Source organism: Zingiber officinale, chromosome 10A, assembly GCF_018446385.1.
Source record: "Zingiber officinale cultivar Zhangliang chromosome 10A, Zo_v1.1, whole genome shotgun sequence".
In the NCBI taxonomy this organism is placed as follows: domain Eukaryota; kingdom Viridiplantae; phylum Streptophyta; class Magnoliopsida; order Zingiberales; family Zingiberaceae; genus Zingiber; species Zingiber officinale.
Genome location: NC_056004.1, coordinates 17,464,260 through 17,481,665, shown reverse-complemented (window position 1 = coordinate 17,481,665; position 17,406 = coordinate 17,464,260). Strand labels below are relative to the sequence as shown.

Genomic DNA, 17,406 nt, shown 5'->3' with positions numbered 1-17,406 from the left:
TAATCCCGAAATCACATAAAACTCACACTTTTAAAATAATTACATTCCAAATTATATTCCCTATTTAATGATATGACAAATATACTCTAGAATCACTTATTACTTTAATCAAATAGGATTAAAATTTTAGATAGATAATCAAAATTTATAAACAATATTCTTCAATCAAGCCTACCTTAATTTCTTCTAAACGATTGTCAGGGATTTAGACATTATTTGGAAGTTGCAATATTTGTTTTTCTATCAGTGGAAGATACGACTGTGAACCAATAAATGGAGCAGACTGCATGCATGTCGCCCACAATGTGTTTCTTCTTCTGTTTCAAAATTAGAAATATAATAAAAATATAAATGATAAATGAAAGAATTAATAAGTTAAAGCTTCATAAAATATGCAATTCAGTCGATTTACCCAGATCATCCCAATCTGCGAGCACGGTTGAGTTAATTCTCAAGCCAACGCAGAGTTCGAGTATTTGGTATACTGCAACAATCAGTGTCTGAACCTGGCCGAATTCAACGAATGTATGAAGACCATCTAACGAAATATCAGCTACGCACCGCACAAGAATAAGACAATTGGGTGTTTAAGATATTAGCCAGCAAATGGAATCAAACACCAAAGATTAATCCAGAAGAAAACAAGGTCCCAGTTATTGGAAATCATCTGTCACAAACAGTTCCAACATTTTTAGATTAAAGCTGTAGAAGAGAATTGTTCTGAGTTCTCCATAATCAGGCAAACAACAAGGTTACGATGCCTATCCTCTTAACCAAGTATTCCTATATGACGAGTTGTCACGTAGCGAAGCATCATGCGGTTTGTACTCCATTAAGTAGCTCTGTGGCAGTTTTAGGTGCCGCTTGATGGAGTCCCTCAGAGCCATCACACCCTAGACACATAAAAACCAGTGTCATCATCTAAATTCAGATCAATATGTCAAGTTAAATCTGATCGAGATACAAAACCTTTTGGTCTGATGCATTTCGGTTCCAAACACTTAAAATGTCCTCGTTGAGACGGATGCTCAACACAGCACCACAAACGTCGTCACCAAAGTCAAGTTGGTTACCAACTAGTGCCATTATCTATATACTCAAACAAAACCAAACAAAATTAGACGCACAATGCGGTGATTTATTTTTATTATTTTTTAAAAAAAACAGAGTAGAGATGTTGTCAATGAAGACAGTATATCATCTAGACTTCAAGAAAATAAAATTAAGCTCTCACGAAACAGGTTAATAGGCCAATAAATAGCACCCAAAAAAAAACTATAACTAAATTCCAACTCACTTATGGTACCATTTCAGGATAAAGATCAGAACAGTTACAGGATCAAATTGATTGTATGGATTTTGGCATCTAGGAAAGGGAAAAACAGTTTAGCTTTATCTGATTCTAACATCTATACTCTCCTCATCCAAAACCTTCCATTATAATATCACTTTAATTTCCAGTATTCACGCAACCTGTCTTTTTCACAAGAATGAAATTCATATGGATACCACAATAAACGTCATTAATTATAGATATTATATTTATTTAGTTTCCACTATACAGTGATGTAGAACCAGACCTGCCTTTTTCATAAGAAAATTGGCATGCAATGCACTGACATCAAGTTAATGTCATTAATTCTAAAGCTTCAAAAACCATTAGCCAGCTGTGCGCTTATCAGATTATCACACATAAGATGTGGCAAGGAAAGCCCAAGAGTGATTCCTTGGTCTGTTTTTTTTTGTTAATCCATGTGACGTTGTGTTAATTGATGAAAATATAATTCGATCAAATTTTTAAAAACAAAACATTTTAATACGACTAGAACAAAAAGTAAATGTATGTTTCAGTAGCAAAAGGATAGTTGAGATGAATGACAATGCAATAGTATAAGTTTTACATACCCTAAATCTATATTTCAACGGGGAGACAATATTGATGATGGTCGAAATGAAAAGTAACTTCTTGTGTTTTGTGTGATTATTGTGCCCTTAGACAATACGAAAACTAATATTGCGCTATGACCTATCTTACATTATGGATCTAAGTGTTGAATTGTTAGGAATAAATATGACCAATAGATTCAATAGTTAGATAATTGAACCTACTAAGGTGGAAGGAGTAGAAGAAAACAAAAAAAGGGCAATGTAATAAAAAATAATTTTAATTAATTTAAATAATAATAGTGATATAGTCTGACAAAAAGCTTGATGTAGGAATAAAACTTATGTGGTCCGCCCTAATTATACACCAGGATATATAAATTCTCTAATTTTCAATATGAGAAAAATTGGAGATGTCTCGTGATGTGTGTATTCCATGTATATGTTTTCTTCCTTTTTTCAAAGAACTGTTCTTCGCATGTTTTTATTGACATAACATGAATGTGGAGCTAAAATGGAGACAAAAAAACTTTGGAATGTGATTTTCCAGCAAGATGCACGGTCTAGCCATGTCGACTGAGGAGACACAACCGTGCATCATTTGAAGAGTTAAGCACGAAATAGATCGACAACCGAACTTCCCGCAAGAAACACGGGCGGGCATGTTCTTCTCTGTTGTTTGATGAGGAGACATCCAGAGTGTCACACGGCCAAGCCGTGCTGCCCAACATGACCGTGGACTATGTGGCGGCAATCTCTTATTTTTATGGAAATTTTGTATTTTAGGAAAGTGCCCCTAACTTTTTTGGGAAGTTTATTAATTTTGGTATCCTTAGAGGTTATAAAAAGGAAAAAGGGGTATCTATTGGAGGCATCGAGGGATCAAGAGGTTCTACCCTTCCCTAAGGAGGGGTTTGCTAGTGACAAAGAATCCTAGGTGAGTGTCATTTCCAAAGAGCTGTAGAGATTCCATCTTCCCAAGAGCTTGGAGTTCATCCAAAGACATCGACACACATGATGACTAAGTTTTCCCTCTTTTCTCTTTGATTTGAGTTGTAGAATGCTTTTTTGTATTGTAACTCCATCTTTATGAAGTAGTTCTTTTGATTTTAGGATGAGAAAGTTGCCCAATTAATTGTAGACATGCATTTAATATTTATTCATCTCTTTTATCACATGACGTGTTTGGTTTATGATCCGACTTTAGTATGCATACATAACTATGACACTCGCATGCATTTTCATATCCCACGGGAGGTCGGGCAAGGCCGAGAGGTGACCCCAATTCCCCGACCCCTAAAGTTCAAGACCTAAGGGGTTGTTCATGAAAGTAATTCGAAACCTCACAAGAGCACCAATAACTATCACAGAGCTTAATAGGTTTACCCCAATTCGACATCACAAAATAAGGGATAACACCTAGAAGGCCACCTAAGAAAGTGATCGCTTTAGGAAGGTTATCTTGACAATAGGCACCACATATGGGTAGGTACACCGGTATTACTCCAAAAGTCTATATCGGGTATCTCGAGATAAACCACCTTCATAATTATCAAACACATACGTAAAAGAGTGAATAACATTTAAGGTGTTAATGATCATCGTGGCGAAACTGCAGTCCTAGAATTACTTCCCAAAATTGATTTTCTCCCGCAAACTCTTCTTGCTTTCTTAGTTTGTTTTCTTTCTCTCATGATTCTGTCAACTTCAATTGCTTTAGATAATCTGCTTCGCGATTTGAATTAGTATTCGATTTACAGTTCAGCGAACGATATTTTATTATTTAACGATGGTCGCGCATTTACGGATATCACACAATCAACCCCTTTCCCGACATTTATACTTGACATCCTTTATAATATCTAGTCACTCTACCTAAAATCATTTTGAGTTGGCAGCATATAAAGCTCAATCGAGAACCACAACAATTTAGATTCCTTTCATGTGGGCTCCATCACGAAGCCAAAGTCCCACTCTGGTAATCTTCAAGTTGCAACACTCGAAAACCATACAAGTACACTATGTTGGTGCAAAGTGCACTAGAATCAAACCTGAGTTTTGATGTTGTCAAAGGTTCAAGTTAAGTCTTGTTTTAATCTGATGATTTGGCTAAGTGTACAGGCTATTTACTCAATCGGGAAAGCCCTAGTCATGACCAGACAGTAAAGTCCAAACAGGTCTGGAGGACTCAATGTTTGGCAGGTAGGTTGAGATAAATAACTGGAAGAGCGACAGTGAGGTCGGGTTCCTGAAGGGAACAACCTAAGGTCGCTGATCCAATTGAAGAAACCGGGAAGGTTTCCAATTTGAGATCAAGACAGTACTAACTGTTATACTCATGCATATTACTACTCATGTATTATAACTGTGCTAACTTTGTTTTGCTGGAATATTATTGTTATATCGAACTAACTTTGTGTTGCAGAATCATATGAACCCTTGAACTTCAAATGGTCATAACTTTTGAATCAGAACTCAGAATCAGGCTCTGTCAGCGGCCACGCGACCAGCACTCAGAAACCTTCATTTTACTAGGGGTTCAATCGACTGAACAGGAGGTTCAGTCGACCAAAAAAGGCATTTTATCAGTCGACCGAACAGGCAAATTTGGCAAAACAGATCAGGATCGCAAACATGGTATCACAGCATGATCGGTCGACCGAAAATGAGGTTCAGTCGGCCGAACAATAAAAGCATTAATGGAGCATTAAGTGCGAATCTCGACGAGAAGGGAAGTCCATCATTCGGTCGACCGAACACGATTATCGGTCGACTGAACCATTAAAGATCAGTTAATGCTCGAAGATCAGATCTCAACGAATCTCATCACAGAAGGAAGGGAGCGGGTTCGGTCGATCGAACCTAAGGATCGATCGACCGAACGTCGACGGTTCTTATAAAAGAGAGCTCGAGATCCAGGGCTGAGTAACACTGTTGGGGTTTGAAATTCATCTATGTGGAAGCTTCTGCTGATCGTGCTACTGCTCTACAACTTGCAAGCTACTCCATCCAGAAGTGCCGCCCAAGCTGTATCCTAAATCAAATTGTCGGTATATTTTTATTATAAGCATGCATTGTAATTAACTAAAGTAAGATAGTAGGCTGTTACTATTTTACTCATCTTTTGTACGCACTGCCTCTTTCCGAGCTTTCGGAAAAAAGAGACTTAGTGGATTGCCCATCGGTGCGGTCAAGATCGTGGGCCTTGGAGTAGGAGTCGACCTAGGCTTCGAACCAAGTAATTGAATCTGTTCTCTACTTTTCCGCTGCACGACTTTGTTTTTAAAGTAAAAGAAAAGTTTTAAAAGCGCGATATTCACCCCCCCCCCCTCTATCGCACTCATTCGATCCAACAATTGGTATCAAAACCTCGTAGCTCTGAAATTACTTAACCGTTTTTCAAAACACTTTTAAAACTTTTTCTTTTCACTTATTCCTTTTCTTTTTCTTTTAGAATTTTCTTTCTTTTCTTATTTCTTTTTCCAGCACTACTAATCCCAATACGAGAGTCTTGGAAATTCTTTTTGTTTCTCAACTTTTGGTGCAAGAACAAATGGCACAATCTGAGGGATATTCGACCGTGCGTCCTCCGCTATTCGATGGAAGCGATTTCCCATACTAGAGAAAGAGGATGGAAGTTTTTCTCAAAACAGACATTGATCAATGGTTCATTATCCGATGCGGCTACACATCACTAGTCAACAACCTAGAGGAATGGACAGAAGAAATAAAGAAGAAAGTACAAATTGATTCAAAGGCACTCAACACTTTACAATGTGGATTATCAAAAGAAGAATTAAAACGAGTCGGCCTCTTCGAGAATGCAAAAGAGTTGTGGGATAAGTTAGTCAAACTACATGAAGGGACAAACGAGACAAAGGTAATAAAGCGTGATCTTTTATTAAATTCATTACTAAATATTAAAATGCAAGATGGTGAGTCGGCAAGCCAACTACACATGAGGATTAAGGGAGGACTACATATCATCGGCCATCAACTCGAGAATCGTGATATCATCAAGTATACACTTAACTCATTCCCTCGAAACTCCTTATGGACATCTATTATAGATGCCTATAAAGTTGCGAAGGATCCTTCTACTATTAAATTAGATGAATTATTTTGTGAATTAACATTACATGAGCAGACTAACTTGAGTCAAACCAAGAAAGGGTTAGCTTTGTATGCAGGTCCAAATAAGGAAGCTAAGCCCAAAACAAAATCAGAACCAAAGCACTTGAGTCATATAGCATTTATGGCAAGGACAGAAGAGTCTGAATCCGAGTCTGAAGATGAGTACGAGTCAGAGTCCGAAGATGAGTACGAGTCAGAGTTGGACGACGAGTCTAAGACAAGCCACGGATTTGCATCCGTTTTCGAAGGATCCGATAAGGTAACTTTCAATTCGAAGTCTGAAATGTTGAAAGTAATTAAATGCTTGTTTAAAAAATTAACAAAATCTGAAAAACAAAATAACTTGCTACTTAAGGAAATAGACCACCTTAAGAAGCAAGTTAACTTGAGTGACTCGACTAATCATGTTCAAGTTGGAACTTCGACTCAAGTTACAAAACTTGAGGAAGAAAATTCCAACTTGAAAGGACAAGTCGAGCAACTCAAGAAAATGTTGGAAAAGTTCAAACTGGGATCCAAGCGTTTAAATATGGTACTTGGGTCGCAACGAGCTACGTACAACAAATCGGGACTCAATTATAAATCAAATAAAACAAACAAACCATACTTATCTTTAATCAGTCAAAATGTTATAAGTCAAGCCCAAGCATGGGTTCCAATAAAATATTTAACCAAACCAATTAAACCAAATTTTTATTTAATCCCTAAGAGTCAAATTCACTACTTAGATAGACCTTATCTAAGCTATGACTGAGAGCAACTAGAAAGACAATTCAACCAACATGATTAACCAAACTCATACACTTAGGATTAGGTTTACTTATGCTTAGAACGGTTAGATAAAAAAGACTTACCAAAACCTACAACATAGCATCGGAATGAATTGAGATGATAGTACGTTAAGGAAACTTTGTCGAAGGCATGTCTAGGCTGAATCTTGTGTATTCTACCTGGTGCACTAGACCTAGTGGATCTGACCGAAGCTACCCCAGTTAAACATGGGCTAGTTAGACCAAAATTTAGTATTAAGTTTTTTGAGCGGGAACAGTTTGGAAAGTCTTCAGCAAGTGGTCCACCGTTGATACACAAGAAGGACATATACCTCGCCACTGAACTGAAAACTTATCCTTAGGAAGCCTGGTTGATTAACCCAAAGCTAAGTTTGAATCTAATACGGATTCAATAACCTTTTTCAATAAATAAATAATTATTTTAAAACTTAATTAAAAAACTATTTTAAAATTTAATTAAAATTATTTTAAAACTTAATAAAAACACTTAATTAAATTTATTTTAAAAACTTAATTAAATTTTATTTTGAAACTTAGTTCAAGTTAAGTCTTGTTATAATCTGATGATTTGGCTAAGTGTGCAGGCTATTTACTCAATCGGGAAAGCCCTAGTCATGACCAGACAGTAAAGTCCAAACAGGTCTGGAGGACTCAATGTTTGGCAGGTAGGTTGAGATAAATAACTGGAAGAGCGACAGTGAGGTCGGGTTCATGAAGGGAACAACCTAAGGTCGCTGATCCAATTGAAGAAACCGGGAAGGTTTCCAAGTTGAGATCAAGACAGTACTAACTGTTATACTCATGCATATTACTACTCATGTATTATAACTGTGCTAACTTTGTTTTGCTGGAATATTATTGTTATATCGAACTAACTTTGTGTTGCAGAATCATATGACCCCTTGAACTTCAAATGGTCATAACTTTTGAATCAGAACTCAGAATCAAGCTCTGTTAGCGGCCACGCGACCAGCACTCAGAAACCTTCATTTTACCAAGGGTTTAGTCGACTGAACAGGAGGTTCAGTCGACCGAAAAAGGCATTTTATCAATCGACCGAACATTCGAACAAGCAAATTTGGCAAAACAGATCAGGATCGCAAACATGGTATCAAAGCATGATCAGTCGACCGAAAATGAGGTTCGGTCGACCGAACAGTAAAAGCATTAATGGAGCATTAAGTGCGAATCTCAACGAGAAGGGAAGTTCACCATTCGGTCGATCGAACACGGTTATCGGTCGACCGAACCATTAAAGATCAGTTAATGCTCGAAGATCAGATCTCAACGAATCTCATAAGGAAGGGAGCGGATTCGGTCGACCGAACCCATGGATCGGTCGACCGAACGTCGACGGTTCTTATAAAAGAGAGCTCGAGGTCCAGGGCTGAGTAACACTGTTTTGATTTGAAATTCATCTCTATGGAAGCTTCTGTTGATCGTGCTACTGCTCTACAACTTGCAAGCTACTCCATCCAGAAGTGTCGACCAAGCTACATCCTAAATCAAATTGTCGATATATTTTTATTATAAACTTGCATTGTAATTAACTCAAGTAAGATAGTAGGTTGTTACTATCTTACTCATCTTTTGTACGCACTGCTTCTTTCGGAGCTTTCGGAAAAAAGAGACTTAGTGGATTGCCCATCGGTGCGGTCAAGGATCGCGGGCCTTGGAGTAAGAGTCGACCTAGGCTCCGAACCAAGTAACCGAATCTGTTCTCTACTTTTCCGCTGCACGATTTTGTTTTTAAAGTAAAAGAAAAATTTTAAAAGCGCGATATTCACCCCCCCCCCCCCTCTCTATCGCACTCATTCGATCCAACACACTAGTGTATTCCAACCAACAACACCCAATACAAGTACACTAAAGAACCTAACAACTGATTGCCACAATACTGCAGTGATATGATTTGAGAACATGATGAGTACTCCTCTAGATCATATAAACTGTCATGGGTGAAGTCATTATAAACATATTTGGTACAGTTTACAGTTTGGTCTATTAGGTATAAATGAAGTCAATGTTGGGAACCTGGGATAGGTTTCTCCTGGCTGGTTCAACCATGGTTTTGCTGGTGAGTCAATAATCATTGAAGTTCCTATATTAGCCATAACCCAATTGACCCCTATAGGGCATATAGTAGAACCAAAAAAAAAAAAAGTTCCAGAAATCCCACTAAATCCAACAACTTAGACCAATCTTTGGAGCTCCCATATTAGACAAGTTACAGCTACCTATGATTCTGTCAAAAACTTTGCTTGGCCAAACAATAACAATCAAACATTAAGTTTGAGGATTCTGATTTTGAATTAAAGCCTAAAAAACAACCATAGAAACAAGAAAAAGTACTCACAGTTAAGCATCTGGAAGCAAGCACAACTACAAGATTATCTAATATTACTGGAAAACTTACTGGAAAAAACTCATAATCTAATATTAACTTATTGTGTATTATAAGATTATCTAAATTAGGCAGAAAAAGAAATTAAAATTTTCATAAAATTAGCTGTGTACTACAACCTTTGTATTTTTTTTAATACAACTTGTTTCTTTGCTACACTCGTGTGGATTTAAGTAGAGTGAAAGGCATGAAAAAATGGCAGCACATACTCTTGTAAACACAGGGTAGAGATAATAAATTATATATATATATATATATATATACCCTCATTCCTAATAGATGCGCAGAGGTCTCTAATCCGGTTAGACCTACTTTTTTCTCCGAGCGCATCATTATCACTCGCTCCTCTCCCATCCTCAATGAGTCAGTAGGGAGCACGCCTCAGATCATGCTCCGTAAGGATTGGATTCATCCAGCTCTTGCAGTTGGAAGGAGGAGGAATCTACTTAAATTGAATTCTAAACAAGAAAACCCCAAATCAAATTGCATGAATAAATTTGATTTCCCAGAAAAGATTCAAACATGTTCAGTAACTTGGACCTTATCATACCCATACATAGTACCATGATAGTTGAAGCAACAAAAAGAAATGAGTTCTGAACGATCAAACAAACACATAATATATACTGATTTGACAGATGAATCTTAAAGCAGTTCCATGGACTAAAGTTGAGGAATATATAGAGCATCAAAAGTCATATGTTTGCTTTGCATTGGTAAACCAACTAAGAGCTAGGCAGTTAATAAATCATGTGATAGAAACACTACAACATGAAGCAAAAACTGAGAAAACAAATAGGAAAGCACACATATATTCTCAAATCTAATCAGAAGAAATTAAATAGTGTACAATTTAGAGAAAATGTTTTCTTTCCCTTACCAAATCTTCCCAAAAACGACCTGAAACAACCTTTTTGAATCGCAATATCCACTTACCACCATTACGGTTTGCAGCATCCTGATCAAATCAAATTTAAAAAAAAAAAACATTGGAGAAAAATGATTGTGCTATGAGCTTAGTAAATATGCAAAAAAAAAAATTGTGGATTTTCTTGAATTCCACTTATACATCTTAAGAAAATGGGGGAAAATGAAGAGATGATAAATAAATTGCAGAAGAAAAATGAAGTACCTCCCACAGAGGCCTAATACCCTCTTTGAAAAGATGGACATCTGTTGGGCTTGGTAGCGAGGCAGGCCGTGCTAGATGGCAATAGCAAACCCAAAACCCTTCAACCTGTAATAGGAAACAAAATACTATATACTTTGATAGATAAAAGGGGATCACATTGCAATCTTCCAAGAAGGAACATACCGTACTAAATTCCACAATTTTCTTTATGTTATCCTCGTATGATGTTTGTGAACGTACTCCAGGAGTTCGGCGAGAATACCAAAACACAAACTTATGCTGAACACAATTAAAGAACTTTACGATTATATATAAAAGATGAAATCAGATAAAATTCTCTTAAGGAATCCAAGATCCCTCGAACTTTCTCATCAAAGTAACATAAAATAACATAACTAGCTAGCCAATCGAGAATAGACTTAATAGCTAGCCACATATTTCCTAGAAGCACTGATCATTTAATCCAATTTTCAGATACCCAGAAAGGAAGTAAGTCTATTGCATGACCATAAGAAAGAAAATACAGAACTTCATCATCCTAGGGTTCTGTCAATAAAAAATTCAAGGAATCGACGCTATGCCTATGCTATCATTCACCCTTACACCCAGGATACAGATCTCTAATGTTCACTAATCTGACGAGAAATTCCAACTTCATTTTACCATCCTCAAAGAGAGGTCAGTATGAATTTGTCGCATAACGAGCCTAATCAAATCAATCGGCAAAAAACAAGTACAATCGAGATCACTCATAGGGGTAAACAAAGATTTTTGTTTTTCCTGGGAAATGCAAACGCCACGGGAAGGATGATATGAAAAGAAGAAACCTTCAAAGGATGGAGACCAGCTTTGATCTCGCGAGAATAGCGGTCGCGTTCGACTACATCGCTCTCCGCTTCGGCGGCGGCTTCAGTGGTATCTGTGGGAGGGGGCGAGACGGAACCCTTAATATCCGCTTCCTCGGTGTGCTCCATGGTCCCTTTCTCGATCTTGCTTCCTTTTTACCGGATAAGAATCGAAGCACTCCAGTCAACGAAGGTGGAAGAGCAGCGAAGAAAATCCGGAGGGTCGTTCTCCAGCAGAAGCAGCACGGGCCGCAAGGGTTTTTTTCCGCTTGTGATTCGGTTGTCGCTGAGATTTTTTCCTTTTCCACGACATTTCGGAACGGGTAAATTTTACTTATATACCCTACAACTTTCAACAATTCTCAAATTTAAATTAATGTATAATTTATTTTTAAATTAAAAACTATTAAAAATAACCATCGAAGTAATTCTAGGTGTACCTTTAATATAAAATCATCATTTTTATATTAAAAAACCAGAAATATATATTTTTTAAAAAATATATTTTAAGACAAACAATTACTTTTACAAACACTGCTCAAGAAATTTGTGTCACAATATCAATTGCCACACATATTTATAAATTATAAATTGCAAAATTTAGTTGCAACGGAGCTGTTAAGGTTCGCGCCTTTCCAAAACATCTAGGGAACGAGTGCGCACTATAATTGCTGTGAATAGTAAACGTCTCACCATGCAGCACCGAACTGTAAATAAATTAAATGTTCGTAAATAAATTTAACGTTCGACTTGATAAAAATTTATTTATATTTATTTAATATATATATAATTAATTAAATAAATAAATTTGAACATTTCATTAAGTTAAACAAACAAGTTTGAACAGATATGTGTTCAGCTCATAACGTACATGAACAATTTTCGTAAACAACATTTGTGAACAATGTTCACAAATCATATTTATTAATAAAACTCTTTTCAATATGCTAAATAAACACAACAACAACCAAGCCTTTTCCCACTAGGTGAGGTCGGCTGTATAAATCTTTTTACGCCATTGAACTCTATCTACTATTATATCATCATCTATATTTAAATAAATTTTATCTTATTTTATTATTGCTAACCAAGTCTTTTTTGATCTTCCTCTTCTTCGTTTGATATGCATGTTTATCATAGTTTCACATCACCTAACTGGAGCATTTATTGGTCGTCTAAGTACATGTCCGTACCATCTTAAACGCGTCTTTCAGAGTTTTTCCTCAATAGATGCAACTCCGACTTTCTCTCTAATGCTCTCATTTCCAATTTTGTCCATCTTCATATGCCCACACATCCACCTTAGCATCCTCATCTCTGCAACTCTCATCTTCTGCTCGTGTGCTCGAGTCATAACCCAACATTCATCTCCATATAACATAGTAGGTCTAACTGCGATTTTATAGAACTTACCTTTAAATTTAAGAGGTACAATATGCTAAATAAAGAATAAAATAAAATAAAATAAATTTAAATTATCAATCTTAATAATAATCAAACAATTAAAAGTCTCAAATAATCAAATAAACTTGAATTGAGAACTTGATAACATCTAAATAAACCAAGTTCAAATCAAACTCAAGCTCGAACCAAACTCAAGTCAAGCTCGAACCAAGCTCAAGCCAAGCTTGAATTGAGAGCTTGATAACATCTAAACGAATCAAACTCAAACCAAATTTCAAACAAACTCAAGCTCATAAAAATTAAACCAAGTCAAGCTTGAACACTCATTTCAAAAGATTGGTTCATTTTAAGCTCGGCTCGACTTGGCTCGATTATCTTATTAAACAAGCTTAAACATCCTAAAACTCGGCTCGACTCGTTTACAGCCCTAATGCAGCAAGCTCACAAAAATCCTGGACAAAGTAGAGATCGGAGAGGCCTGAGAGTGTCTGTTCATCTCAGAAACAATGTTTATCGAAAGTGCATGAATTCCATGCTGCTTTATTTGATGCAAGCGTTTGTTGTTTGGTAATGGCAAAGTATTCAGTATGGATCTCAAAATGGAACTCTGGAGCAGCCTGCTAAGAGAGAGCATCCAGAATGTTGTTTCAGTAAACCACTTGCAAAGTTGCTGGTTATAGACTCCTGCAACAGCTGCTTCTCATGATGAACTTGAATACTCATGCTTCTTTTTGCATAAAGCATGAAATTGGAAATCCATATTCCTGTCAAAAGATATGAGACGTAAATGTAATAGATTGATAAAGGGTTCACTAACAAAAACAGGTGGTTCACTAAACAGTTATACTCCAAATGCACATAACATTCTTAATTGACATATGAGTGACTGAAAAGTGCAAGCAGTAAGGACATTCACATCATAGAGTATAAAAGTAGTATGAATGAGAAAAGTTTTGGTGACATTCTGCATGGACCAACAATTGCTGAACATGAATGGCAGACGAAACCAACTTGTTTCATTGCTCGATTACCAGCAACAATATGTAAAGGCTATTCCTACAAAGCAAACTCGAGCAGGATAATACTTTTTTTTATCTTTGATGAGGAGAAAGGTACAACCATACAAGTCTCCGTTCATTCATAACAGTTTCAAAATGAAGGTAGCCAATGCAGGCAGCTCTTGCAACTAATACTGTGGTCTATCCAGTGGTCAATTGCTAAAATTATCATCCTACAGATGTTAATGAACCAGTTAATATACTTTAACATAGAAGTTTTCTTACCGTAATTTCAGACATGATAAGGGTTTTGAGTTAATTGGGGGATACAACATCAAGTTTCTAATACCACAATAAACAAATTGTAGCTGAAGTATACATAGAAAAACTGATATCAGCAAAGTGCCGTCAGGGAAGAAAATGTTCCAAGACAAAAATTACAATAGATATATACTAATCAGGCACAGGTACTGACATAATTCTCAAAGTATTTTGGATAAAATCCAGTTCAGTAATTGGCTATTAGCTTAGAGTATCATAACACAATGCATTCACTAAAATGTTGTGACACTACCTAAGCCAACAACATAATGTTTCTTGCATTTTGATTTAATGGAGTCCATTTGACAAGGAGCAAGAATATTGGAAAAACATTATATCCAAATAAACAGATATTTTGCTTGCAGATTAATAATATTGAACAGCCCAAACATCGAATTCTAATTCTTATTCCAAAAAAAAAAACCATTTAGAATGCTTATTTACTAAACAAGTATAAAATTTGACATTTCTGAAATAAGAATACTAAAAAGAACAATCAGAGTTGTCAATATACCAGATTTTCCAAATTGAATTTTCTTTTTTGGCTCACTTTAAAAGGTTGGAATGTAATATATCAATTGGTTTAAACTACAAACAGTTTGAGAGTTTTTCGTAGGATTTAAACCATGACAATCTGGATGAGATGCCACAGTTAAGAGTGTGCACTTTAATGAATCAATTTAATTCTCCTCAATATTAAATTAAACAGATTGGCTATAGCTAGTTTACTTGAACATGGTTTTACAAACGGATAAGAGAAATAAAATTTGACTAAAACCATTTAAAGTATTTTTTCTTCTTCATTTGTAAATGTGCACGCAAACTAATTTAATACTAGTACCAAGGTAATGTAGGAAATAACTAGGAATGATGTTGGCCAAGATCAAATAATACACGGAAGTAAAATTTAAGGGGGGAAAGGTTAAGAGATCGCAAGTTCCCAACTATACAAATGTTTGCTACAAATTGCAAAGCCAACAACAAAGTCTTAATCCAGTGAAGTGTTGGTCCTAAGTTTAGTATGCAAGAAAAGGAAAAAGACACATACAATCGTTCTCCAACTCAAGATGCCTCACTAGCTGGTAATCGGAGCTCAAGGCAAGATCATTGGAGCTTTTCCATCAATTCATGACATGAGAATTTTGTTCTTCCGGCCAATTCATTTGAGAAATTTGGCAAAGATTTCAATAGGGTCTTGTCTTCTCCATCAAATGACAGGGTATCCAAAAGGGTTGACATGAACTTTGTATCAAGAGCCACATCATTTGCTGCCATTTGATGAAGCAAGCTAACAATCTTTCTAGTATCGCCTTTTTTTATGAGGCAATGTATAAGTGAATCATATATTTTAACATTTGGAACTAATCCACTACCATTCATGTGCTCCAACATTTGGATAGCTTCATCTGTTTTTCCAGATTCAACAAATCCATTTATTAATGCAAAATATGTAACTGAATCAGGAGTGATATCACTTTGACGCATATCCACAAATAAGTCCTTTACCAAATCCATATCTCCAGTTTTGCATGCCGCATCAATTAAAATGGTGAAGGTAACCACATCAGGCTTCTGCATCTCATTGAATAAACTCAGTGCTTGCTCCATTCTATCTGTCTTAGCCAGTATTGTCATTATAGAATTATAATCATGTAAGGTAGGACAAAATCCTTTTCCCTTCATTTCACCAAGTAGCTTTTCTGCATCCTCAACATGCCCCATTTTGCAGAGCCCATTTATAAGGATGCTGTATGTGAAGGAGTTAGACTCCAGTCCTAGGCAGTCCATCTCTCCTTTCAAGCAGATAGCCCCTTCAACGTCCTTCGTCTTGAGGAGTCCGTCGAGTAGCATATTGAAAGTAAACAGATTACAGGTGTACCCTCTACGTACCATCAGCTTCTGTACCTTCAAGGCTAGTCTAGCATAATGACTCTTGCAAAGTCCATGTATAACCGTGTTAAATGTCCACAAATCGGGTTCAACTCCAAATCTACTATCAAGCATTTGACCGAGCACTTTCAATGCTTCACCAGTTTTGCCTACATTGCAAAGACCCTGGATTAGTGTATTGTAAGTAACAACATCCGGTGACTTTCCTTCCCTGGTAATCTTCTCAAGGAACTCAAAAGCATCATCAACCAGGTTATCCTTGCACAGATGATTAATTAGGACGTTATACGTGACATTGCTTGGTTCTTCACCTTTCTCCACCATCAGACCTAGCAGCTTCAGGGCCTCAGAGCTCTTTCCATCTTTGCAGAGGCCATCGATCAAGCTAGTATACGTTATGACATCGGGACGGATTCCCTGACTCGCCATGTTATATAACATATCTTTAGCCGCCTTCCAACGTCCAAGCTTGGATAGACCGTGAATCAAACTGCTGTAAAGGACCAAATGTGGGCGTGGGCTTGAGCGTACCTCCTTCAGGGACATTTCGTGAAAGAGGTCCAGGGCCTTGTCCACGGAGCCAGCGTTACATAGACCACTTACAAGAGCACCGTAGACATACGCATCGGCTTCAAGCCCGCTCCTTTTCATGTTATCCAGCAAGGACATGGCTTCCTCCACCCTTCCGGCCTTGGAGAGACCATTCATAAGCGTCGAGTAGGTGACAGCGTTCGGGGAGCAGCCAGGACCAGTTCCCGACGCCATCTCTCTCCATAGCTCCATGGCTTCTTCCATCCTTTTCTCCTTGCACAGGCCATTGATGAGAGTGTTATAAGTGACGACGTCGGGAAAAATCCACTTCTTCCGCTCGACCTCTCGGAACAGCTGCACGGCTTTGGAAACGGAGAGGCCTTTGCAGAGACCCTTCACCAAAAGGTTCAAAATGAAAGCGTCCGTCGCATGGCCGCTCTTGAACAGCAAACACACAGCCGAAAAAGCAGATTTGAGGTTTTTAGCCTGCAGGAAGGAGTCGATAAGATCAACGAGAGCATATAGATTGGGGGCAGTTGCCTTGGGTGAGAGAGGCGGCGGTTGCTTCCCTTCTGGATTGGAGACAGCACAAGCGACGTGCTTGGAGACCGAGCTTGGTTCTGGGGATTGGGAGAACAGGGAGGTTAAGGCGCTGAGGTGGCGGCGGCTCGTGAGAAATCTGAACTGAGACATGAGATTTCCTGACTTCCTCCGACGAATCCAAGGTCAGAAGAAATTTGATGCCCTTTTATGTTTTTTAAGAAAAGCAAAACTTGAGCCTCCCTAATTTTTTTGGGAAAATTTACGTACAGTCGCTCTTGATAAACAAAATTTTACATGTAAAAATCTTTATTTTCACTCCTTAATAAATATATTTATCTAATCATTTCTAATATTTTTAAATATAAAAAAAATAAAATAGGTATAATTTTTCTTAAATTTATTACATTAAATTAGAATCTAGTATATTTTCTATCAAATTAAGTACGATTCTTTTTTTCACCTCAATTAGATGAAAAATATATTAAAATTTTTTTAAATGGTACTCAATTAGATGAAAAATATACTAGAT

At 37.0% G+C, this 17,406-nt stretch overlaps 2 protein-coding genes across 2 annotated transcripts; both read right to left on the bottom strand.

Annotated features, from left to right (window-relative positions):
- Window positions 1-626: 626 nt before the first annotated feature.
- On the bottom strand, window positions 627-11,497 carry LOC122026408 (eukaryotic translation initiation factor NCBP-like). Its single transcript, XM_042585145.1, has 6 exons — window positions 11,173-11,497; window positions 10,529-10,624; window positions 10,346-10,450; window positions 10,094-10,171; window positions 970-1,089; window positions 627-893 (listed from the first exon to the last, which is right to left on the bottom strand). The coding sequence occupies exons 1-6, from the start codon at window positions 11,317-11,319 to the stop codon at window positions 762-764; spliced, it is 678 nt and encodes a 225-aa protein (XP_042441079.1). The 5' UTR covers window positions 11,320-11,497; the 3' UTR covers window positions 627-761.
- A 1,345-nt stretch (window positions 11,498-12,842) lies between these two features.
- Window positions 12,843-17,081, bottom strand: LOC122026380 (pentatricopeptide repeat-containing protein At4g28010-like). The gene is made up of 2 exons (XM_042585076.1): window positions 14,962-17,081; window positions 12,843-13,358 (listed from the first exon to the last, which is right to left on the bottom strand). Exon 1 carries the CDS (start codon window positions 17,025-17,027, stop codon window positions 15,018-15,020), a length of 2,010 nt encoding a protein of 669 aa, XP_042441010.1. The 5' UTR covers window positions 17,028-17,081; the 3' UTR covers window positions 12,843-13,358; window positions 14,962-15,017.
- Window positions 17,082-17,406: the final 325 nt, after the last annotated feature.

Bases quoted from the DNA above. Each gene is read 5' to 3' on its own strand.
- LOC122026408 (XM_042585145.1), bottom strand. From the start codon at position 11,319: ATGGAGCACACCGAGGAAGCGGATATTAAGGGTTCCGTCTCGCCCCCT. The intron at 10,172-10,345 runs GTACTTCATTTT...TGATTTGATCAG, and splicing joins GTATTAGGCCTCTGTGGGAG to GATGCTGCAAACCGTAATGG. The intron at 1,090-10,093 runs GTAAGGGAAAGA...TTGAGTATATAG, and splicing joins GTCGTTTTTGGGAAGATTTG to ATAATGGCACTAGTTGGTAA.
- LOC122026380 (XM_042585076.1), bottom strand. From the start codon at position 17,027: ATGTCTCAGTTCAGATTTCTCACGAGCCGCCGCCACCTCAGCGCCTTA.